The following is a 25,880-nucleotide window of genomic DNA, read 5'->3' on the forward strand; positions in this document are numbered from 1 at the left end:
AAGAAGTCTATGTCGAGCAACCTCCAGGGTTTGAAAATAGTGAACACCCCGATTGGGTCTATAAGTTGCACAAGTCGTTGTATGGACTCAAACAAGCTCCAAGAGCTTGGTATGAGAAATTAAGCAACTTTCTCATCGATCATGGATACATACGAGGTAGAGCAGATACTACATTGTTCACACGGAAAATGAACAATGATATGATAGTTGTCCAAATATATGTAGATGACATCATTTTCGGGTCTAATAATGAGTCTTTATGTGAGGAGTTTGCATCATTAATGCAAAAAAAATTCGAGATGAGCATGATGGGTGAGCTTACCTATTTCTTAGGCTTACAGATTAAACAGACTAAGGATGGTCTGTTCGTATCTCAGGAAAAATACACTAAGGACCTAATTAAGAAATTCAGATTTCATGATTTGAAATCAAAGTCTACTCCAATGGGAAATGGAGTTAAGTTAGACGCCGATGAGAAAGGCGTTAGTGTCGATCAAAATAAATATAGAGGACTTATTGGATCATTATTATACTTGACAGCTAGTAGGCCAGACATATTGTTTAGTGTTTGTCTTTGTGCCAGATTTCAAAGTGCTCCAAAGGAGTCTCATTTGAAAGCTGTGAAGCATATCTTTCGATATTTGATTGGAACCACTGACATGGGTTTGTGGTTTCCCAAAAATCAGGATATGACTTTGGTTGGATATTGTGATGCTGACTTTGCAGGATGCAAAGTTGAGAGAAAAAGTACAAGCGGATCATGCTTGTTCTTTGGTGGATGTTTGGTTTCTTGGAATTCCAAGAAACAAAACTCGATCGCTCTCTCTACGGCAGAGGCCGAATACATTGCAGGGGGGTGCATGTGTGGCTCAGGTTTTGTGGATGAAACACCAACTTGAGGACTATGGAATCTTTCTTGAAAGGATTCCGAAATTATGTGATAATACTAGCGCCATAAACTTGGCAAAAAACCCTATTGTGCACTCACGCACGAAGCACATAGAGGTATGGCATCATTTTATTAGAGATCATATTAGTAAAAATGATGTTGACTTGAAGTTTGTAGAAACTTCAAATCAGATCGCAGACATTTTTACTAAACCTTTAGTAGGGGAAAGATTTAGTACACTAGTAAGAGAACTAGGGATGATGAAAGGAAGTCAGTTATCATGAAGACCATATGATTTTTGTTGATATCGTTCGGTTTTGTTTTGTTTTTCAGGATTTCTTTCGGTTTTGTTTTGTCCGAAAATATCTAAGCAATCATCTGGCACCCGATGGTGTCCATTATATTGCTAAGATATGCACTCAAAAGGGACAGGTCATGATTAGTGTGACGGATCGATTTACTCATGTTCTTTCTTTCACTTTGATAAATCTTATGTTAAACACCCTTGGTTTTCATTTCTTCCTCTGTTTTAATTTAAAATTTTTATTCAGTCTCTCAAAATCATCTTCTCGGTTTTTGTGTTTATGACACTATCATGACGCATAAAACTGTCCCGATATGTTTTTCTGCCAGTTTTGTTTTATCCCACACCTTACAGGTTCCATGTGTCGTTGTCTCCAACATACGGCGTCACCAGCTCCAAGATTTAGGGGGAGTAAAACTACTACTTGGATTTTTTTGTTTTTAAACTAACTTATTATTTTCAAGAAACTGGTGTATTTCTAAGATTTCAGGAAGTTCGCAATCTTTAACGGAACAAGAAGCAAACTGATCGGTATGGTTCGTCTCTTAAGGTATAATTTTCTGACATTCGGAATTATGAAGGCATATAAGATCCTCCTTATATGCACTTCATAGTTGTTTAGGTACTGCATTTGGTTTTCTCTGAATGCATCTACCGTGGTGAGGTGTCATTCATACATGTTTATGCTCATGATTGCATGTGTTGCACCTATATACCCTTGTTTGATGAATACAAAAAGGGCGAGAAAATATCATGATCATGATAGGGGGAGCAAGGAGCATCCTAACTAAGGGGAGATCGTCTTATTTAAGAAAAATATTTTTCAATACAGTCATGATATTAGTAATTTTGTAGTACATCAAAAAGGGGGAGATTGTTGAGGTTTTTCTGTTTTAATGTACATTAAATTAAAATAGTAATCATGACTTTATAAATTAATAAGTTCCTTGAAGTTAAAGGTTTTTAAAGGTTTTTGAATGCTTTAAAAAAAAATGTTTTAAAATATTAAGAGCTATTAATATAATTGTTAAAGAAATTGTTAAAATCTTATGTATAATTAAAAATGTTTTTTAAATATTATGAAAATGTTTTTAAATGTTTTTAAAATGTTTTAAATAATATAAAGGCGTTTTAGGTTTTAAAGTGTCTTTAAAACATTGATTTATATTTTATTGAAATTAAAAGAATTTTTATTGAATGAGAAATGGTTTTAAAATCATTTTTTTGGATTTATTATGGGTTATAAAGGGCCCAATAAGGCCTAAATGGGCGGAGTGGCGGACCCGGCGGGCGGACTTAACCAGTTAAGTCCGATGGAATCGCAGAGAAAGTTTAAATAAAGAAAAAAATGGGGCGGGCGGAATTCAACCTGCGACCTCCGCCTGGCAACGTGGCGCTTGACCAGTGTGCCACGTGTGCAGTTTAATATAGAAATAAAATTTCTATATTTAACTCACTTCAGACCCGATAAATCGAATTAGGAAATTCGATTTATTCCAAAGGGTCTGACGGTTGACTTTCCAAAATTCATTTGTCATTTCTAAAAAATCATATTTTTCCAACTTTTGGAATTCCTATATTAAACCTAACTACTTTAATTATCACTATTTACTATAATTAATTTTTTAATTAAGGAAACTTTCTATAAAACTTTGAAAGATCATAAAAAATTAATTACAGCTCCTTTTGAGCTCAATTTTTTTTTTTAAATTCTCAGAAAATTACAATCTACCCCTCTAGCCCTATAAATACCTCTTCAGAGCAAGGGTTGAGGCATCCGCTTTGAAAACCATCTCTCTTGAGCTCTTCTTTGAAGAAGAAAGTGCTCCCTCTTGTGAAGTTCTTCCCTGCAATCAGTGTGCTTGTGCTTCTCGACTCTCAAGGGAAGTTTTTCATTTTCATCATTCATTCATTTACTGAATAGGGTGATAGTTTCCTTCACAATCATTGAGTTAGTGGTGATTTTTATGAGATTTTGTGAAGGATAGTGAAGGGACTGATATTATTTTTGAAAGTGATTAAGAGGAATTGATTTGTTGATATTGAAATTACTTATGAGACAGGTTTTCAGAATTGATCTTGATATCACATTTGAATCTTAGTGTGTTTGATCATTCATACATCATTGAGAGCGATGATTGACCTTTGATCAATCACGGGGAGCGGTATATCGTTTCTTCCACTAATCTGAACAGGTGTTGAAGATCGAGAAGGCCGGGACGTGATGTTGGTGGCACCAAGGACGTGACGGTGATGAGGGAAGTGGACGTACGAGGAAGAGCTCGTGACGGTCTACCCGAAGGCGATTCGGGGTTGAAGCTCGTGCACCCAAGGACGTGACGTACCATCGGAAGACTCCTCTGCAGAGGCAACTCGGTGAGTTGGGTTAAGGTGCCTTACAAGGGAGGATCCTTAGTAAGGTTATCCTGAGTCCTAATTTGGACTCGAAGGGGGGGGGGGGCTTGGAGTGACTCGATCACTAGCGGATCGAGGAACCAAGTAAATCTTGTGTTAGAGAGAAAGAAGGTGAGCGACAATCTAAGGAATCTTAAAATTAATTTAGGAAAATTAAAAGCAGATAAGCTAATTCACCCCCCCTCTTAGCTTCCAACACCCGTCGTCGACCAATGAGGTGCGTGGCGGGGATATCGGTCGGTCGAGAGAGCGAGCGCTTCCACCTTCCATGCTTCATGCAGGACGCCAATCGCGAGGGCCGCTCTCGGGGAGATGTTTTGCCAAAAGGAGAATGGGGATTCGGCGTAGTAGAGGTGATGCATGGAGTGTAGTCCAACCCAGCGGCCGCATATGCCAGCGTTTAGGTGCATGGCAAATTGGACGATCATGTGAGAGAGTGAGATGAATCAACCTGATTTACATTTAGGTATAATCACATTCTGGGATTCGTACGGATCAATTCAGTGAATTCTTTCTCCAAAGAGCACCCACTATCTGTCCTTAGTGTTTCCACACTAATAGCCACAAGATCAGCTAAACTTATCGTATAAGTAGGATCAGCTATTGCTATTCTATTTGAATAATTCGATGTCTGTCTTGATTATCCATTGAATAGGAATAATTAGAATACATGTTTAAAGACTAGTGATTGTTGTATTATGATCTCATCATAATTCACTACATCATTGCACATATTCATGGACTTCATTATAAACATCACACGGAATAATAATGAACACAAATATTTTATTCAATGAACTTATATAAACACGATAGTGTGATTGGCTTGACATCCACATAATATCCGTCATCGACTGCTTATGTTTTTTTTTCTGCCATGCACAACACCTCAAAATCCACCATTCATCGGCGCATATGTGCATCCATTTATGCTGCCACAGACAACATTAAACACAATATCACTTGCCCCAGTTTGCCAATTGTCTAGGCATACCCGCAGCCATCTCTGGTCAATCAGTGACAGAAAAACTCATCTACTCTCCATTCACCACACTGCTATCAGTTGTCACCTGGAGCTGCCAAAGTGACAACTAAGGTATTCATCTAGAATTAATTAATATTTTCCACTAAAATTTAATAAATTTCCTGATGTTTTTCTAAAAAAATGGAAAATTTAAGTACTTTTTCTTCATTCGCTGTGACTTCTTATGTTCAAAATAACATAACATTCTTATGATGAATCTGAATCAAATTCTTACTTCCTAGAATTATGTTGAATTAATTTTAACTAGTTTACTTTGATTACATTAGACTTAATCCCTATAATAATTATAAAAAATATGAAAAATAATGTAAAGCTTAAATTCACTTATGCAATACTTGCTCCTTAAGGGTTATGTCCATATATAGTCTTATAGGGGAATTTATATATATTGTGAAAAGAGTGAAATGATATAATTAACCCAAATTCATGGTTCATCACCTATTTATCTAATGCATTTTTTTACTCAACCAATATATGGTGTGTACCCTCATTACAACAATTCTTCAAATTACATCTGCCTCTGATTGCCTGCTACAACCTTGGCAAACTTTATATCCTTTTTATAGATAACATCCTTGAACTATTTGTCATTCTTTAGATATTTTCTAAATCACTTTAGTCCGTAATGTATGATCGCCAATCGATTAGTCTACTTGAAACTATATTTATATCCATCTTTGAAAGATGTTATGACATATTACTGCAACTACTTAAAAATAGAGGTCGATCACTACTGCATTTAAAAGCTCTTGTGAATGTGGGCACTGAAGCAGCCATCAATCTTAAACATACACCTTTGTTCAAAAATATACCATCTTCTCATATATATATATATGTGTGTGTGTGTGTGTGTGTGTGTGTTCTTGAAGTAGCCATCAATCTTAAACAAACCCCTTTCTTCAATAATATACCATCTTCTCTTCTCTCTCTTTTTCATTGAATCAGCCATCGATCTTAAACCAATCCCTTGGATTATATACCATATTCTCTTCTCTCTCTCTCTCTCTCTCTCTCTTCCTTTAAGCAGCCATCAATCTTAAACCAATCCCTCTCTTCAATAATATACCATCTTTTCTTCTCTCTCTCTCTCAACAGCCATCAATCCTAAACCAACCCTTTTCTTCAATTATATACCATCTCTCCTCTCTTCCCTTACTCTCTCTCTCTTCCTTGAAACAGCCATCAATCTTAAACCAACACCTTTCTTCAATAATATACCATCTTTTCTTCTTCTTCTTCTCTCTCTCTCTCTCAATTCTTGAAGCAGCCATCAATCTTAAACCAACCAATCCCTTCAATAATATACCATCTTTTCTTTTCTCTATATATATATCTCTCTCTCCCTCCCTCCCTTTCTCTCTTTCTCTCCCTCTCTCTCTCCCTCTCTCTCTCTCTCTTGAAGCAGCCATCAATCTTAAACCAACCCCTTTCTTCAATAATATACCTTCTTCTCTTCTCTCTCTCTTTTCCTTGAGGCAGCCATCAATCTTAAACCAACCAATCCCTTCAATAATAAATCATCTTTTCTTCTCTCCCTCTCTCTCTCACTCTCTCTCTCTTCTTGAAGTAGCCATCAATCTTAAACCAACACCTTTCTTCAATAATATACCATCTTTTCTTCTCTCTCTCTTTTCTCTCTCTTCCTTAAAGCAGCCTTAATCTTAAACCAACCCCTTTCTTCAATTATCCACCACCCTCTCTCGCTATCTCTCTCTCTCTCTCTCTCTCTCTCTCTCTCTCTCTCTCTCTCTCTCTCTCTCTCTTCTTGAAACAGCCATCAGTCTTAAACCAACCAATCCCTTGAATAATATCCCGTCTCTTCTTCTCTTACCACCCCCCGTACCTCTCTCTCTCTCTTTCTTGAAAAGCTTTGCCCAAGACTTTGATGGCGGACGACGGGGACGACTTCCTCCCCTTAGAATTTGTAACGAAGCACATGGAAGAAGCTCTGCCGGAGGCCGCCAAGCTCTCCATCTCCGCCGTGGAAACCGTCCGCTCCTGCGCGTCCATCTTCATCGCCTTTCTCACCGGCCAAGCCTCCCACAACGGCGATTCGATCGACGCCGACGACGTTATATCTTCCATGGGCGACTTGGGCTTTGACGACTACGTCGAGCCTCTCTCTATCTACTTGGAGAGGTTTCGGAGGACGAACGTGTATAGGAAGCTCGTTGGGTCTCGTCGCGCTGTGAAGATAGAGAACGGTGGTGTGGGGGGAAGAGAGAGGAGAGAAACGAGGTGGGGAGAGGATGATGGGGAGATGGTTGGAGGAGAAGGTGGGGAAGGATGAGATTTGAAAGTCAAGAAGTTGAATTGGCCGGTTTCTTTTGTCTGCTTCTCCTTCTCTCTCTGTCTTTGCTGGTCTTTCTCTCTCTGTTTGCCTTTCTCTCTCTGTATCTGGGTGTCTCTTTCTCTCTGTCTCTCTGCTCGTCTTTCTCTCTCTGTGTCTGTCTCTTTCTCTCTCTCTGTCTCTCGTTCTCTCTGTCTCTCTGCTTGTTTTTCTCTCTTTCATCTCTGTCTCTCTCTGGGTTCTCTCTCTCCCTCTATCTCTCCCTGTCTTTCTCTCACTTTCTCTCTAGGTCTTTTTCTCCCTCTCTCTCTCTCTGTGTCTTTCTCTCACTCTCTTTTGGTCTTTTTTATCACTCTGTCTCTCTTTCTCTCTCTATCTCTTTGGGTCTTTTCCCCCTATGTCTCTCTTTCTCTATCTCTCTCTTCTTCTCTCTCGCTCTCTGTCTCTTTCTCTCTCTGTGTCTCGTTCTCTCTCTCTCTCACTCTCTGTCTCTCTCTGTCTCTCTCTATTATTTTCTCTTTGGGGGAGGTTCATTCTTTGTTGCTCTTAAAAGAGATGGGCTATTTGAAGGAAGCAACCCATAAAGGGCATTGACCACAATACCCCAACCAAGGGGGAATGACAGAAAACACAAGACAGAGAGTATAATAGTAGGCTGCACACACGCACATACATACATACATGTACTTAGAATACATTCTGTGACAAGCCGCACAAGGCACATAAATCTTCCAACAGCCAAATTAGATCTTCTGGTATTGTCGTGGTGTTTCAGCTATATGACCAGAATATAGAGGATAAAACTGCACCTTCAAGAATCATCTAATTTGGCTTTAAGAAGATTGTAGTATTCAAACTCAAGATCTTCCATAAACTGCACAAACCACAGCTATGCTAATAACATCATAACAATACAACAATAATCTAATTTAAATACTACAATCATCTTGAAGTCAAATTCAAGATCTTCCATAAACTGCACACACCACAGCTTGTTAAAGCACACGTTCCAGAAGCTTCCGTTAGTCGGCCTCGAGCACCACACTGACACCGCCATAATGATGCCGCCAGCAGTACACACTTCCCATAAACACAATCTGTCGACAGAAGGATTTTTTCAAGACTATCTGCCTCGAGAGACTATCCTAACGGCGGTCGTACGCAAGACAGTACGTTGGAATGTTGGAACGCCGACGTCTCTACGTGCGGCAGCTCTGCAAAAGACTCCAACCGCTATTAATATATGTTATCCTTGCAGAAGACATGGCAGGTTTCAAGACACAAAGCGCACATCATCATGACTACGCCTCGATACATGTCTTCACGATGATGTGTGCCATGCCATCATTAATTTTCCCGCATTAACTCTTCTCTACTTCTATTCTCGATAAATTGGATACTCGACCTCACTGTTAGTTATGGGATTCTCTTCTCGTCCCTCTTCTTTCTCTTATATCCTTTAATGATCATACATTTTCTCTTTCATCTGCTTCACGTCCTCTACGTCTCTCGATCTTATCTTCAGTTTCTTTCATGGTATCAGAGCTAGCTGAAGTTGAAGCTGCAAGTGCTTCGACAGGAGGAGCTGCCGTAACGACCAACCCTGTTCCTGCTTGGCCATCTTCTCTAGCTCGCAAGCACATGGGCACTGCGCTTCCAGCCCCTCCGCCTCCAGGAATGACAATTAAATTGTCAAAAAGTAACTACTAGCTGTGGAAGATTCAGATTGTTCCGATCATCAAGTCACAAGACCTTAGTCGACACCTGACTTATCCACCTCCTCCTGAAGAGATAGACACAGACAATGAATATACGCCCTGGAAGTGCAATGACCAACATGTACTTTTGACTATCATTTCATCCATGTCTGCTGAACTGCTTCCTATGGTCTCCGGCTGTCTTACAACTCGTAATGCTTTGGGACAAAATTGCATCAGAACTTTTGTCTGCATCGGAATACCGCATAATGGAATTAACTACTTGGTTCCATTCCTTTAAGAAAGGGAACTGATCGCTTGACGAATATGTATCTGAGTTTAAAAAATAGTTGCTGAACTAACCAGTGTTGGTGAGTTTGTTGCTGAGCGCACAACAAATATTTTTTTTCTCAGTGGGCTTGGATCCAAATTTCGTTTGTTCCGAACCGGCATAATGACGCACAATGAAAATCTTTCATTTGATGACACGGTGGCTGCTCTCCTCTCTGAAGTAGCGTTGGACAACTTTGATAGTGATGATGACCATTTGGATTCGGCGACTGCACCCATGGCCAATCAAGTCCAAACAACTCATGTAAGTCAAGCCTCGAACTTAAACTCTAGCTATTACACACCTTCATTTCATACTCGAGGATATTGGTACTCTGGAAGGTCTGGAGATGGACGTGAATGCAATGGACGTGGTGGAAGATTCATTCCCAAATGTCAGTTATGCCTCAAGCAAGGTCATTGTGCACCTGAGTGTCGATCCGTCTTGCAAAGTCGGCCGCAACACTTTCGAGGATTCCTCATACTGCATCAACACCAAGTTATTCCCCACAAGGGTACATTGTGGATCATGGAAATCAAGGGCACCCATTTGTTCCTTCTCCAGTTCCCCCCCAACATACCACAACGTGGTATCCTAATAAGGGGGCAACGCATCATGTTATGGCAGACGTGCACAATCTCTATGGACCAGCTCCATACACTGGCACAAACTCGCTCTACATAGGTGACGAAACAGGTTTGGCTATCTCCTTGGTTGGATTGTCTTCCATTCCTTTACATAATAGTAATAGTTTTCTTCATCTTCATAATGTTCTTCATGTTCCTCATATTTCAAAAAATCTTTTGCCTATCCAAAAACTAACTGCCGATAATCAAGTTTATGTTGAATTTCATCCTCATGTATGTTATGTAAAGGATCACATGACGGGGGATCTTCTTCTCACGGGACGGGTGCGTGAAGGCCTCTACTGTATTGAACCCGATGAAGCGAAGGCATTTTTTGGTGCACCGCAGTCTGCTGACGTGTGGCATCTTCATCTGGGACATCCTGCATTTCGTACTTTAAGACAGATTATTAAACGCTTTGGTCTTCCTTTATCACAAACATTAGCTTTATCTTCTTGTTCAGCGTGCTGCTTAAGCAAGGTTCGTAAACTTCCATTTTTAGTTTCTGAAAACTCTTCAATTTTAACTCTGCAGAAAATCCAATCAGACCTTTGGGGTCCTTTGCCGATTAAGTCATATCTTGGGTACTCGTATTACGTCACTTTCATTGATGAATACAACAGGTACACCTGGCTGTACCCACTTAAGGCCAAAAGCGACGTTCTTTCTACTTTCATCCAGTTTCAACAGTTGGTAGAACACCAATTCCACAGCAAAATATAGGTATTTGGGTCTGATTGGGGTGGTATCAACCCCTTCATAAATATTTTCAATCTTGTGGTATAAAACATGAAGTTTCTTGTCCTCATACGCCTGAGCAAAATGGGACAGCGGAACGGAAACATCGCCATATTATTGAGACCACACTCTGCATGCTACAACAAGCCTCCTGATGTAATACACGGAATGCCAGGATCAACCGCACGTATTACGTCACAGCGATAGGAAGAATTTGATAATGTTGTTAATGAGATATGCAAGTTTAAAGCGACTCTAACTGAGCAATAGGAGGGGTAACCGGCTAAGGAGGAATGATACAATAAATCCTCGAAGGGGAAAAGGTCAAGACAGACTCCTAATGACCCTCAGAATCCACTAGAACGACTACGACGAGAGAGGCATTTTACGGGCCGTCGGAGTTCACACCATTTATATCAGGGAATTCTATTCGTCTATCACAATGAAGTTCCTACCTCTCGACAGATGGTCCACTGGACAATTTAATTAATGGCAGAGGAAACGATAGCAGAAGACGGCATTGCAAGAAGTAATAATACTGTGAACGAAGGGGAAATGAGGTGAACCTGGCATGCGATACGGGATCGACAGAAAATGGGACTCGATGGCGCGGCAAAGGGCAGGGCGCGGCCGAGTTGTTCAGCTGGAGTAAAGTGTCAGATGCCGGTGTAACTCGCAGATCAGCGGCACACGGGCGGGCACGGCGTGTGGCGGGCTCGATGCGTGGTGGATGTGGTGCACAGAAGTTACAGCGCGCAGAGGGCACAGCACGCTGCAGATGCGGCGCGCAAGGGTGGTAGCGCGCTGCGGTGCGACGCGCAGCTGGCGTGGTGCGCATCGCGGGTGGCGCGCGATGGCGTGTCGCGCGACAGCCGCGGCGCTCGATGGATGAAGAGCACAAGGGGCCACCAGACGCAGAGATGAAGGCGAGGTGGGGCTGACTTGCGCAGATGGCGCAATGGCGAGTCGCATGGCGCTGCGTGGGGCATGGGGCGACGAGGCTCGCGAAAGGGTGATTCCTCAAGAGTGCACCACCAACGGCTCTTCTTGGGGTTCTTGATGAATAACCACCAAGAAAGCAGATCTTGAAGAGTAGATCTTCAAGAAACAACGTGGAGAAGCTTGTCGACGTGGGCAGCGGCAGCGACGAAGAACACGTTCTCCCACGATCTTGAAAAGGCTACAACTATCTAATCTCTCTCTCTAAGAAAGGAAGGAAAAGTAAGAACATTCAAATTTCAATTTTCAACAAGTCTGTCTCTCACTTGGGCATGCCATCCCCTTATATAGGGAGGATGGGTGCCAAGTGGCCGTTCCTAGAGGAGGAAACCGTCGCGAGACGAAGTCCTCCTCTAAACATGCATTACATTGACGAAAAGTAACGGAAATTCCCAATACAACGGCCCAATCCGATTGTCCAACGAAATTAAAAATTATAATCAAACAATAAGGGAAAACTTAAAAATGACTGTACGTCGTATAGTTGAAGTTGGGATCACGAGCGTCGGCACGAGTGGCTCAGTGCGGTTGAGTTCGTCCCGTGTCGCTGTCGTCACAATGGTACCCCATCATCTCCATGCCAGAGAAATTCTGGGATGAAGCTGTTGCAACTCCAGCATATCTCATTAATCGCAAGATTTCACCTCTGTTGGGCAAGAAATCACCTTTCGAAGTGTTACATTCTAAGGTACCTGACTATAGGTTTTTAAGAGTCTTTGGCACATTTTGTTTTCCAAAACTCCGTCCTTATGCTAAAAACAAATTATCATCTCGTTCTGAACGATGCATTTTTGTTGGTTATAGTTTGCTGCATAAATGATATAGGTGTCTTTCTCTTCTCACGCATCGACTTTTTATTTCTCGTGACGTTGTATTCGATGAATCGATTTTTCCATTTTCACCTTCATTCCAGTCTGCTCGCTTGTCAGATGGAATATTAGGATCACCACCTGTTGAATATACCACAATAAATAAACTTAACAATCCTTCTAACGAACATGACTCAACTCATACATCTGGTTATACAAATTCGTATACATCTACTACTATACTACCAGAAACTCCTGTTTCTGCCTCTTCACCCTCTACACCACTACCCTCACAGCAACCCAAACATAGCAATGAACTCACATCTGACAGTCCAATGAACTAGTCCACTCCACCTCAGAAAACGCGGTGTATCTATGATCTATTGGAACTTTCGCAGGCCACAAAGGAGCGGAAATGGCTTCTTTCAAGGCTTAGTGCCAATCATGCACAGGTAAGTTCAAATTCCATCTCATCATCGTTACTTGAACCCTCTACTTTCTTGCAGGCTCTGAGGATACCAGTCTGGAAAAAGGCAATGGAAGATGAAGTGAGTGCATTAAACCGCAACCAGACGTGGCTCCTCACAATACCACCTCAAGGTGCAAATATTGTTGGCTCCAAATGGGTATTCAAAACTATACTCAACGCTGATGGTACAGTTGAAAGGTATAAAGCTAGATTAGTTGCTCAAGGTTTCAGTCAATCTCAAGGTATAGACTATCATGATACTTTTAGTCCAGTAGTAATAATGAATACGATTCGTCTTTTATTGTCCATAGTGATAAGTTCAAAAATGTGTGTTTGTATGTCGTTATTTTAAGGGTTTCTGAACTTAATCACTAAAATTTATATATCCCTTAATGCTAGAGTAAGGGGTCGAACCCTAGGGAGACGTTAGGGAAATTCAATTTTTATCGGATTAGGGATTAGCATTTCAGATTTAACAGATATCAAATTTTAACTCAAGTGATGGAAGAGGCGTGTAAATTGTAACTACCCTTCTAAATCTTCCATTTCTAAGTATCTCAATTAATCAAAGGTTTAATTCTGATGTTTTTGTTAGCAGAAAGAGTCAGATTAATGACTAACTAGCAATTCTGGGTAAGAATTGCTAAGTAATATTGACTATGTTTGATTGGGTCTCAGCTTCTCAGAATTGCTTTTACCCACTTATTTTCACCAAACCTTAATTCAGATTAGTTAGGTTTTAGTTTTAACTAGTTAATTGGGGGTGATTGAGGCAATTTTTATAGCTTCCAATTTACTTCTCAAAGTTACTTGCAAAAGAAACAATCACTGTTCTCACGGATTAGAAATTGAAATGTAAGGTTTAATTGCATATTCTTTTATCCAGTTAATTTCGAACTTGTAAAAATGCACCTAGCTCACAATTCATGGCGACCATTTGTTGACTCGGAGTGATCTATGCTCACACCAGGTGGAAATTTTAGCTCAATTTAGTTGTATAATCTCACTCTGATTAGTTCTTAGGCATGGTAAAACTCTTTGTAAATGGATCTAACTTAGAGTTATTTAATTTTTTATTCTTTTAATTTTTTTTTCTCGAATCTAAGAGCTACCGTATATTGGCAAATCGTGAACACGATTTGCCAATTGAGGTAATTGGGATGAAATATGAATGGAATACTGCTCACTTTCGATTCAAAACTATGCCACTAGGACAACTAAAGCTCAAACAATTCAAAAACGATAGAAATTCCAGAATCAACAGAAATAAAATTGAAATTTAAGAAAAACGGCGAACAAGAATGACACTACAAATTTGCTAACATTGAGTACCAAATCAAGAATCAAATCAAAGAAATAAGGCCTAGAGATACCAGGATTGATCTTGTGTCGACATGGAGGAATCCCGCGCAACGAACAGCCACACTTTTCTACGATTTTTTGCTTGAATTGGTTGGAAGAATGCGGCGCCGGATCTGAGTAATTCTGGTCCAATTTGAACTCTGAATCGCTCCTGGGTGATTATTGAGACTTCAAGGAGGCTAGGGGATCCTTCCTTGAGCTTCACAATCAAGAACGCTTCTAATGCTTCGATCTTCCCCTATTATCACCGTGGAATCAGAAGAACAACTTCTTCTGATTCCGTTACCAATTTTATCCATAGCGCTCTGTACGCCGTGTGTGCGTCGCACGCCGTTTGGTCCACGTTGGGTGCTGGGCATCGTGTGCACGGTGGCGCGTGCGTGTGGAACGCACGGAGAAAATGTCACCAGCTCATCTCGATCTGCATTTTTATTGGTCCACGTCGCGCCGCACCGGTGCGAGTTAAGTTGGACGTGATTGGTTTACGTCATGCGGCGTATGTCGCGCTTCGTGCTGCGTATGATGCGCGACATGCAGGGCACGCGTGCGTGCGTGTCACGCACTGAAGGTGCCATGGCACCTTCTGATTGGCTGGCGCCATCCTCTGTGCTCTGCGCCACTCACGAATTCCGTTAGCGCTTAAAATGACCCAATAAGGGCCATTTTTATAAGAAAAAAAGATTTTTTATTAAAAACAAATTTCAGTAAATCCTAAAAACCATTTATTAATATGTAAAAATATTCTATTGATTCAAAATTAAGTTTTATCTTTTAATTTCTTTTTATTAATAGAAATAGGTCAATTAAAATATTTAACTCCTTTTAAAAATTCATTTTAAAAATGTTCAAAATGTATAAATTGACCTAGTTATTTATAGAAAGTCTTATTTAACTTGAAATTTAGGGAAATTCTTCTTTTAACCTAAAATCATGATAACATGCATTAACAATCAATGTTTTTAAGCATTAAAAGCCCAAAATTATGATGAAATAAACAATTTATCAGCTCTTATTTTCCTGTTATCACATAGCTATCTCTAGTAATTGGTGTACACAACAATTAGACATTTCCAATGCATTCTTACATGGTGATCTTAGTGAAACAATTTATATGAAACAACCTCCAGGATTTTTTAATTCCTCGTATCCTAATCATGTATGTCTCTTAAAGAAATCTATCTACGGCTTAAAACAAGCACCCCGAATGTGGCACCAAAAACTCTCAAATTTCTTACATCAATTGAATTTTCAAAGTTCTAAAACAGACACATCGCTTTTTAAAAAAATTTCATCACATTCACATTTATTCCTCCTTGTCTATGTCGATGATATTTTAATCTTAGGATCAAATTCTAACTAGGTTTCTACTACAATAAATGCTGTTAAAGGAACTTTTCTTGTTCGTCATTTTGGCCCAGCTCAGTATTTTCTCAGAATTGAACTAATAAAAACTCCAACTGGAATTCAGCTGTCGCAATCTAAATATCTTAATCAAATACTAACTACTTCTTAAATGGATACATGTAAACCAACGTCTACACCATCTAGTCTGTCGAACTCCTCTTGTCAAAATTTAGTGTCACCCACCCGATCCAACCATGTATAGAAAAATAGTTGGTAGCTTGTAATATCTTACTCTTACTCGCCCTGATATTACCTATGCGGTAAAACCGAGCATGTCAACACCTGCATGCTCCAACAGGTGTACACTGGGCTGCTGTAAAACATCTTCTCAGGTATTTAAAAGGTACGATTGATTTTTCTCTTACTTCACTCGATCTACAAATATGAGTATCAACGTCTCCTCTGACTCTGATTGGGATGGTGATTCCACTGACCGACACTCCCAACAAGATTATTTAGTATATTTTGGACCCAGCCTTGTCAGCTGGTCGTCTAAGAAACAGGCTTTAGTTTCTCTTTCGAGTACTGAAGCCGAATATAAGTCTGTTGCCAATGCGACCGCTGATCTAATTTGGATTGAATCTTTACTTTATGAAATTTCGTTGCATCCTGGCTCAGCTCCCACACTATGGTGTGATAATCTTGGAGCCACATACCTTACAAAGAATCCTGTTTTTCATTTGCATACAAAACATATCGAAATTGCTTTTCGTTTTGTCCGCAAACATGTATCGTCTGGCTTACTTAGAGTCTCTTTCTTATCTACGCATGATCAACTTGCAGATCTTTTGACTAAGTCACTTGCCAAGCAACAATTTCATTGGATCAGATCAAAACTCAACGTGCTTCCCACGTTCGTTTTGCGGGGGGCTGTTAAAGCACACGTTTCAGAAGCTTCCGTTAGTCGGCCTCGAGCACCACACACTGACACTGCAATAATGATGCCGCCAGCAGTACACACTTCCCATAAACACAAACTGTCAACAGAAGGATTTTTTCAAGACTGATGGCGCGGCACCACCGGACGTCATCGAGCCCGCCACGTACGTCATCGAGCCAGCACGCGAGGAGCCGCCGGACGTCATCGAGCCAGATCGCGAGGAACCACCATCGTCATCAGGCCCGCCACCGCCACGTGTCCAACCGACACGACGAGCCGCCACAGCAGCCCACGACCCCGAATTCAGATACTCGGCGTGACGCGTGCATCGTCTCACCATCGGAGCATTCCGTCTACCTTTCCCTTGCTTTGTTGTCGTTTCACATCTTATGTTTCGTCTCTTTACGCCTCTGTTACTTTTCGTCATCGTGTCTTATGTGTCGTCGTGTAGTGAGGGGAAGAGCCCATAGGAGGACGTCTTCCCCTCACATGGGCCTGACAAGCCCATTATCTTCCCTTTTTCTTAATTTCTTATTTTCTCTCTTGTTGTTAAAGGGGGGCCCACCTTCACCCATTATATAAGGGGAAGGGGTGGGCGTCCTAAGACCACTCTTTCTTGAATTGGCAGTTATTTTCTTAGAAGTGGAAGAGTCACGTTCGTGAGAGGAAGGAAGAAGAAGAAGAAGAAGAAGAAGAATAATAATAAGAAGAAGAAGAAGGAGAAAGAAAGGGAGAAGAAGATCATCACCTCGACCCTCACTGCCGCCCAACTCCGATCGCCGCCGCTTCCCACCGCCGGCCGCCGACCGCGGCCGTTGCGACCACCTGTGCCATCTCCGCCGCCTTCTGCCGCCATTAGCACCACCCTACGCCTCTTACCGTCACCCTCGACCCTCCCCTGCTGCCATTATCGTCCCTTGCATCTTTCCTCCCCGCGTCATTCCCGTTCTGTTGCCATCCCTCTCGACTGCCGTTACTCTCGCTCCTGCCTCCTGCTGCCGTTCTCGACCCCCGCATCCTTCCGGATTGCTACCACCGTTCTCTCTCTCCCTGCGTTCCTCCGTTCTGTTGCCATCCCTCTCGCCCGCCATTTCTCACGCTTCACGTCATCTGCGCCGTCCACTCCCCAGATTCTCTTCCTGCGTCCGCAAACTGATCCACTCTCTCACTCCCGGGCCCGATTGCCATTGGCGGATTCCTACCGGCTGGCGCGAATTGCTGGGTTGGTTGCTGTGACTATCGGACTATCCGCAGCCCAAATCGGCTAGCCTAAGCCGCGGCCAATCACAACCTCGGGACGACGATCAGTGCCCACTATCGAACCGCAAGGATACCTACACCGCGGCCACTCGTGCTTCTCCATCACCCTCCGGAATCTGACGGTACAAAAAAAGTCGCCAGCGCGACGAAGGTACCCTCTTGCTCTGCTCTCTCTCGTCTCTTACCTTCTTCAGTATACTTTCGTATTGCCTCCTCCGCGCTCGGGTTAGGTAGGTGAGTGTGCGACAGGTTGAGACGACGACGATATCTCACGAGAGTCTTTACCCGTCCGGCACGAGTCGGGAACACCCGTCGTGTGTGAGCATCTCAGCGGGAATTTCCCGTTCGGTGACGTACTCGCCCTTGACCCCCTCGGGCGAGGTTCAGGAGGCCCGTCGGGCTTCACTCAGGCGACCCGTCATTTCTCTGGAGTGGCAATTCATTGCTCGTCGGCGCACGCACGTACAATATTAGGCTTTCATTCATTTATCTCGTCATTATTATCTGTCCACCCGCATTCATCGGACGACGTTTATCGACGTAGTCCGATTAGTTACTTGATTCGATACCGAGCCCTTACCCTCGGTGACGGTCGGACGACGTCGCGACGACGTCCGGCATCAAAGACTATCTGCCTCGAGAGACTATCCTGACGGGGGTCGTAAGCAAGACAGTACGTTGGAATGTTTGAACGCCGACGTCTGTACTTGCGGCAGCTCTGCAAAAGACTCCAAGCGCTATTAATATATGTTATCCTTGCAGAAGACATGGCAGGTTGCAAGACACAAAACACACATCATCATGACTACGCCTCGATAAATGTATTCACGATGATGTGCGCCATGCCATCATTAATTCTCCCGCATTAACTCTCCTCTACTTCTATTCTCTATAAATTGGACACTCGACCTCACTGTTAGTTATGGGATTCTCTTCTCGTCCCTCTTCTTTCTCTTCTATCCTTTAATGATCATACATTCTCTCTTTCATCTGCTTCAAGTCCTCTACGTCTCTCGATCTTCTCTTCAGTTTCTTTCACAGCTATGCTAATTACATCATAATAATACAACAATCATTTAATTTTAATACTAGAATCATCTTGAAGTTATAATTAAGATCTTTCATAAACTACACACACCAAAGCTATGCTAATAACATCATAATAATGCAACAATCATCTAATTTGAATTCTACAATCATCTTAAAATCAAATTCCATATTTTTTATAAACTGCGCATACCACAACTATGCTAATGACATCATAATAATACGACAATCATCTAATTTGAATATTACAATCATCATAAAGTCAAATTTAAGATCTTCCAAGAATTGCCAACACCACAACTATGTCAATTTTGATGAGAATACACCAATCATCTAATATGACTACCACAATCATCCCAAGGTAAAATTCAAGATCTTCCATACATTGCAAACACCACAACAATGATAGTTCCATCATTACAAGAACAAATTGTCAGAAATTTTCAGACTATGCTAATTACATCATAATAAGAACAAATAATAAGAAATCTCAGACTAAACCCAAGAGTTGGTGAAAAAAACTATGTAATGGAGCTCTCAATTGAAGTTGTAGAGGGCAGATGGGTTGGGCGATCGCTCTCCATGGCGGCGCCGGCGACATTCCTGTCGATCTTCCTCTCGATCGGAGGCTCCCCCGGGAATCCGGCCTTCGCCATTCCCTCGATGTCGGAATCGCCGCCATTAACGCCGGTCTCCCTCCGATCGACGTCGCAGAGCGCGTGGTAACTGCAACTTTGCTTACCCACTTGGTTTTCTGGGATTCATGTGAAATTCTGCCATTTTATCTCTTCGATTTGATACTCGCCGGATGGTTTCGATTTGAAAATCTGGATCTTGATGATTGAGTAGGCCCTTTTTGAAGTTTAAGTAAACTGCGCATTTCTGGATAGATCACTGTTCTTACTTATTCTGAGATTTGAAGTCAGTGTTGTTGATGTGCTGATTGAGGGAGAAACTTGTGCTCAGGTCTAAAATTTCTATTCCACGTCGCTGTTTACTAACTAAGAGGAAAACTTATGCTTGGGTCTAGAATTTATAGTCCGTATCGTCAATTTCCTAAATGAAAGAGTAATTTATGGTTGGATCTAAATTTTTCTTCCATTGTCGTCGATTTACTAGGAAAGAACTTATACTTGGGCCTAAAATTTCTGCTCCCTCTTGTTGATGTACTTTCTACGATGAAATTTTTTTATTGGGTTTCAGATTTCAGTCCCATGTCGTCGATTCACTGAATGTGAGATAAACATATGCTTGGGTGTAGTATTTTTAATTGGGTCTAAAAAATTCCATGTCGTCGATTTACTAACTAAGAAACAACTCATACGAAAGGAAATTTTCTCTATTGATGTCATTAATATGCAAACTGAGAGAAAAACTTTCGCGTACTACGAGAGAAATTTATGCTTGGGTGTAGAATTTCTCTTCGATGTCCTGGATTTACAAACTAAGAGAGAAACTAATGCTTGGCTGTCAAATTTCTCTTTCATGTCATCTAATTTCCCAAATCCTGTGGATAATCTTGTTGAGTTCTTTACTTGGTTCAAGGTCCGAGAGCTGGAAAACTGGCCAGATTTTAATGCTGGCAGGGGATCTGTTCTTACCGCAGATGGAACTGTGGAGATGGAGGCTGCCATCATGGATGGAAAAACCATGGCCTGCGGCGCAGTCTCTGGGCTTATCTCCGTGATCAATCCCATATCTCTTGCTAGAGTTGTGATGCAGAAAACCCCGCATATTTATCTGGGGTTTTCTGCTGCAGAGGCCTTTGCCAGAGAGCAGGTAGTCAATTTCCAGCTCTAATGTTTTAAACCTCATTTTCAGACTTATTTGATTCATCTTGTTGATTTTTTTAGGGTCTGGAAGTAGCCGATCCGAGCCATTTCATCACACCAGAAAATGTGGAGCGATTGAAACAAGCCAAAGAAGCCAAAAGAGTGCAGGTCTTCTGATGCAATCCTCTCAATCCCTACTTGCGGCATTTTCAAAATTTGGCTTTCTTGTAGTTCCCAAAAACTATTTGTAGCCCTCCCTGAAGGCGGACGGTAATGAGAACAAGAGGACGATGACATCTCATCATCATCCTTGTCCTTCATTCTTCGTCGAAATGACAATGCTGATGGTGAATCCTATTTCTTTCATCCGCCGACTGGGGATTGTTGACCGATGTTGTTATCGTCCTCTCGTCACTTTCCCTATTTTTATTCTTTTATTCTTTCGCATGAAATGATAATGATCAGCTCGTTCCCATTCATCTCTGGCTGGGATGATAATGATGATGGCAATTTGGTCCTCATCATTCTGACCACAGAGGGGGATGATGCATCATTGTCCCCACTAGACGATTAAGTCGTCCAAGATTTTTATATTTCTTTTATCCTTCCTCTCCATCTCTCTCAACCTTTAATTTCAAAATCTCTATTATTTTCTCATTTATTCAGCCTGCATTATTCTTTTTTTTGCTTCCCTCTTGATCTGAAAATCTTCTTCTTCTTCTTCTTCTTCTTCTTCTTCTTCTTCCCCTTCCCAGGTTGATTACACAGAACCAGTAACCGCCATTAGAGGAGAAAATAAACTTCTGGGGGAGAGCGATGGCGGCACAGTCGGCTGTGTGGTGACCGATGGTCTCGGTTCCCTGGCGGCCGCCACATCAACAGGCGGACTGGTGAACAAGATGGCTGGTCGCATCGGGGACACGCCGATCATCGGCGCAGGGACCTATGCCAATAGCCTATGCGCTGTCTCCGCCACCGGCAAGGGCGAAGCTATCATCAGAGGAACTGTTGCTAGAGATGTTGCTGCTCTAATGGAGTTTCAGGGGTTATCTCTTGAGGATGCTGCCAACTTTGTTATCCAGAAGGCACCAAAGAGCACTGTTGGCCTTATTGCTGTATCAGCTGATGGATCTATGGTGATGCCATTCAACACCTCTGGCATGTTCAGGGCATGTGCCACTGAAGGTGGCCATTCTGTAGTCAGTATTTGGGCCTGATTGAATTAAAGGGTCTCAGTAAAAAGGGTGAGAAAAAATCTTGGAGATTAAGCGAGATTCGGGTTCGCCATTTTTTACTGAACTTTATAAAACTGAGTTGATGCTGTCTGCTCATGTTTTACAGGCACCGAAAGTTAGGTAATAATTTCGGTATGAATTGCAAACAACTCTAGAATAATACTTTTTTAGTCACGAAGAGTTTATGTAAATGGGTTTCGCCAATTTTTTTTATTTTTTAGTCGACTCATGATAAAATTGGTATCTTTACCTAGTAAAGTTGATTGTTTGACCTGTTGGCCTCACTTTTGACTTTTATTTTTCAACTTTCAATTTGTTTTGTCCAATACTAGTGATAAAAATTATAGGTTTTACCAAACTGAAACCAATCTTTGACCGAGCCAAGACTCAGGTATAGGTTGAGGTTTTCGTCTAATCGACAGGTGGAAGATTTATGTGCCTTCCGTGCCTTGTCACAGCATGTATTCTCCATACATATATGTATGTATGTATGTATGTATGTATGTGCGTGTGTGCAGCCTACTATTATACTCTCTGTCTTGTGTTTTCTGTCATTCCCCCTTGGTTGGGGTATTGTGGTCAATGCCCTTTATGGGTTGCTTCCTTCAAATAGCCCATCTCTTTTAAGAGCAACAAAGAATGAACCTCCCCCAAAGAGAAAATAATAGAGAGAGACAGAGAGAGACAGAGAGTGAGAGAGAGAGAGAACGAGACACAGAGAGAGAAAGAGACAGAGAGCGAGAGAGAAGAAGAGAGAGATAGAGAAAGAGAGACCCAAAGAGATAGAGAGAGAAAGAGAGACAGAGTGATAAAAAAGACCAAAAGAGAGTGAGAGAAAGACACAGAGAGAGAGAGAGGGAGAAAAAGACCTAGAGAGAAAGTGAGAGAAAGACAGGGAGAGATAGAGGGAGAGAGAGAACCCAGAGAGAGACAGAGATGAAAGAGAGAAAAACAAGCAGAGAGACAGAGAGAACGAGAGACAGAGAGAGAGAAAGAGACAGACACAGAGAGAGAAAGACGAGCAGAGAGACAGAGAGAAAGAGACACCCAGATACAGAGAGAGAAAGGCAAACAGAGAGAGAAAGACCAGCAAAGACAGAGAGAGAAGGAGAAGCAGACAAAAGAAACCGGCCAATTCAACTTCTTGACTTTCAAATCTCATCCTTCCCCACCTTCTCCTCCAACCATCTCCCCATCATCCTCTCCCCCACCCCGTTCTCTCTCCTCTCTCTTCCCCCCCACACCACCGTTCTCTATCTTCACAGCGCGACGAGACCCAACGAGCTTCCTATACACGTTCGTCCTCCGAAACCTCTCCAAGTAGATAGAGAGAGGCTCGACGTAGTCGTCAAAGCCCAAGTCGCCCATGGAAGATATAACGTCGTCGGCGTCGATCGAATCGCCGTTGTGGGAGGCTTGGCCGGTGAGAAAGGCGATGAAGATGGACGCGCAGGAGCGGACGGTTTCCACGGCGGAGATGGAGAGCTTGGCGGCCTCCGGCAGAGCTTCTTCCATGTGCTTCGTTACAAATTCTAAGGGGAGGAAGTCGTCCCCGTCGTCCGCCATCAAAGTCTTGGGCAAAGCTTTTCAAGAAAGAGAGAGAGAGAGGTACGGGGGGTGGTAAGAGAAGAAGAGACGGGATATTATTCAAGGGATTGGTTGGTTTAAGACTGATGGCTGTTTCAAGAAGAGAGAGAGAGAGAGAGAGAGAGAGAGAGAGAGAGAGAGAGAGAGAGAGAGAGAGAGAGACAGTGAGACAAGTGGATAACAGAACAAATGAGATAAGAATAAGGCTGCTTTAAGGAAGAGAGAGAAAAGAGAGAGAGAAGAAAAGATGGTATATTATAGAAGAGAGGGATTGGTTTAAGATTGATGGCTGGATAAAGAGAGAGAGAGAGAGAGAGAGAGAGAGAGAGAAGAAGAAGAAGAAAAGATGGTATATTATTGAAGAAAGGTGTTGGTTTAAGATTGATGGCTGTTTCAAGGAAGAGAGAGAGAGTAAGGGAAGAGAGGAGAGATGGTATATAATTGAAGAAAAGGGTTGGTTTAGGATTGATGGCTGTTGAGAGAGAGAGAGAAGAAAAGATGGTATATTATTGAAGAGAGGGATTGGTTTAAGATTGATGGCTGCTTAAAGGAAGAGAGAGAGAGAGAGAGAGAGAGAGAAGAGAATATGGTATATAATCCAAGGGATTGGTTTAAGATCGATGGCTGATTCAATGAAAAAGAGAGAGAAGAGAAGATGGTATATTATTGAAGAAAGGGGTTTGTTTAAGATTGATGGCTACTTCAAGAACACACACACACACACACACACAAACATATATATATATATATGAGAAGATGGTATATTTTTGAACAAAGGTGTATGTTTAAGATTGATGGCTGCTTCAGTGCCCACATTCACAAGAGCTTTTAAATGCAGTAGTGATCGACCTCTATTTTTAAGTAGTTGCAGTAATATGTCATAACATCTTTCAAAGATGGATATAAATATAGTTTCAAGAAGACTAATCGATTGGCGATCATACATTACGGACTAAAGTGATTTAGAAAATATCTAAAGAATGACAAATAGTTCAAGGATGTTATCTATAAAAAGGATATAAAGTTTGCCAAGGTTGTAGCAGGCAATCAGAGGCAGATGTAATTTGAAGAATTGTTGTAATGAGGGTACACACCATATATTGGTTGAGTAAAAAAATGCATTAGATAAATAGGTGATGAACCATGAATTTGGGTTAATTATATCATTTCACTCTTTTCACAATATATATAAATTCCCCTATAAGACTATATATGGACATAACCCTTAAGGAGCAAGTATTGCATAAGTGAATTTAAGCTTTACATTATTTTTCATATTTTTTATAATTATTATAGGGATTAAGTCTAATGTAATCAAAGTAAACTAGTTAAAATTAATTCAACATAATTCTAGGAAGTAAGAATTTGATTCAGATTCATCATAAGAATGTTATGTTATTTTGAACATAAGAAGTCACAGCGAATGAAGAAAAAGTACTTAAATTTTCCATTTTTTTTAGAAAAACATCAGGAAATTTATTAAATTTTAGTGGAAAATATTAATTAATTCTAGATGAATACCTTAGTTGTCACTTTGGCAGCTCCAGGTGACAACTGATAGCAGTGTGGTGAATGGAGAGTAGATGAGTTTTTCTGTCACTGATTGACCAGAGATGGCTGCGGGTATGCCTAGACAATTGGCAAACTGGGGCAAGTGATATTGTGTTTAATGTTGTCTGTGGCAGCATAAATGGATGCACATATGCGCCGATGAATGGTGGATTTTGAGGTGTTGTGCATGGCAGAAAAAAAAACATAAGCAGTCGATGACGGATATTATGTGGATGTCAAGCCAATCACACTATCGTGTTTATATAAGTTCATTGAATACAATATTTGTGTTCATTATTATTCCGTGTGATGTTTATAATGAAGTCCATGAATATGTGCAATGATGTAGTGAATTATGATGAGATCATAATACAACAATCACTAGTCTTTAAACATGTATTCTAATTATTCCTATTCAATGGATAATCGAGACAGACATCAAATTATTCAAATAGAATAGCACTAGCTGATCCTACTTATACGATAAGTTTAGCTGATCTTGTGGCTATTAGTGTGGAAACACTAAGGACAGATAGTGGGTGCTCTTTGGAGAAAGAACTCACTGAATTGATCCGTACGAATCCCAGAATGGGATTATACCTAAATGTTAATCAGGTTGATTCATCTCACTCTCTCACATGATCGTCCAATTTGCCATGCACCTAAACGCTGGCATATGCGGCCGCTGGGTTGGACTACACTCCATGCATCACCTCTACTACGCCGAATCCCCATTCTCCTTTTGGCAAAACATCTCCCCGAGAGCGGCCCTCGCGATTGGCGTCCTCACTCTCTCGACCGACCGATATCCCCGCCACGCACCTCATTGGTCGACGACGGGTGTTGGAAGCTAAGAGGGGGGGTGAATTAGCTTATCTGCTTTTAATTTGCCTAAATTAATTTTAAGATTCCTTGGATTGTCGCTCACCTTCTTTCTCTCGAACACAAGATTTACTTGGTTCCTCGATCCGCTAGTGATCGAGTCACTCCAAGCCCCCCCCCTTCGAGTCCAAATTAGGACTCAGGATAACCTTACTAAGGATCCTCCCTTGTAAGGCACCTTAACCCAACTCACCGAGTTGCCTCTGCAGAGGAGTCTTCCGATGGTACGTCACGTCCTTGGGTGCACTAGCTTCAACCCCGAATCGCCTTCGGGTAGACCGTCACGAG

At 41.5% G+C, this 25,880-nt stretch overlaps 2 protein-coding genes and 1 pseudogene across 3 annotated transcripts; 2 read left to right on the forward strand and 1 right to left on the reverse strand.

Annotated features, from left to right (window-relative positions):
• Positions 1 to 443: 443 nt before the first annotated feature.
• LOC144707365 (secreted RxLR effector protein 161-like) lies at positions 444 to 1,173 on the forward strand (annotated as a pseudogene).
• A 17,919-nt stretch (positions 1,174 to 19,092) lies between these two features.
• ASPGA1 (N-terminal nucleophile aminohydrolases (Ntn hydrolases) superfamily protein) lies at positions 19,093 to 21,750 on the forward strand. Of its 2 annotated transcripts, none has more exons than XM_078581237.1 (4): positions 19,093 to 19,287; positions 20,111 to 20,344; positions 20,419 to 20,505; positions 21,093 to 21,750. In XM_078581237.1, exons 1-4 carry the CDS (start codon positions 19,126 to 19,128, stop codon positions 21,552 to 21,554), a joined length of 945 nt encoding a protein of 314 aa, XP_078437363.1. In that variant the 5' UTR covers positions 19,093 to 19,125; the 3' UTR covers positions 21,555 to 21,750. The 2 variants fall into 2 exon arrangements, with proteins under 2 accessions (XP_078437363.1, XP_078437364.1); XM_078581238.1 differs by having other exon boundaries at positions 19,148 to 19,287; positions 20,172 to 20,344.
• A 980-nt stretch (positions 21,751 to 22,730) lies between these two features.
• LOC144707366 (nuclear transcription factor Y subunit B-3-like) lies at positions 22,731 to 23,138 on the reverse strand. Its single transcript, XM_078580472.1, has one exon. It carries the CDS (start codon positions 23,136 to 23,138, stop codon positions 22,731 to 22,733), a length of 408 nt encoding a protein of 135 aa, XP_078436598.1.
• Between the last annotated feature and the right edge of the window lie 2,742 nt (positions 23,139 to 25,880).

This window comes from Wolffia australiana, chromosome 9, assembly GCF_029677425.1.
Source record: "Wolffia australiana isolate 7733 chromosome 9, ASM2967742v1".
Taxonomy (NCBI): domain Eukaryota; kingdom Viridiplantae; phylum Streptophyta; class Magnoliopsida; order Alismatales; family Araceae; genus Wolffia; species Wolffia australiana.

Coding starts and splice junctions, on each gene's coding strand:
- LOC144707366 (XM_078580472.1), bottom strand. CDS start 23,138: ATGGCGGACGACGGGGACGACTTCCTCCCCTTAGAATTTGTAACGAAG.
- ASPGA1 (XM_078581237.1), top strand. CDS start 19,126: ATGGGTTGGGCGATCGCTCTCCATGGCGGCGCCGGCGACATTCCTGTC. Junction 20,345..20,418: donor AGGCCTTTGCCAGAGAGCAG/GTAGTCAATTTC, acceptor TGATTTTTTTAG/GGTCTGGAAGTAGCCGATCC. Junction 20,506..21,092: donor AAGAAGCCAAAAGAGTGCAG/GTCTTCTGATGC, acceptor TCCCCTTCCCAG/GTTGATTACACAGAACCAGT.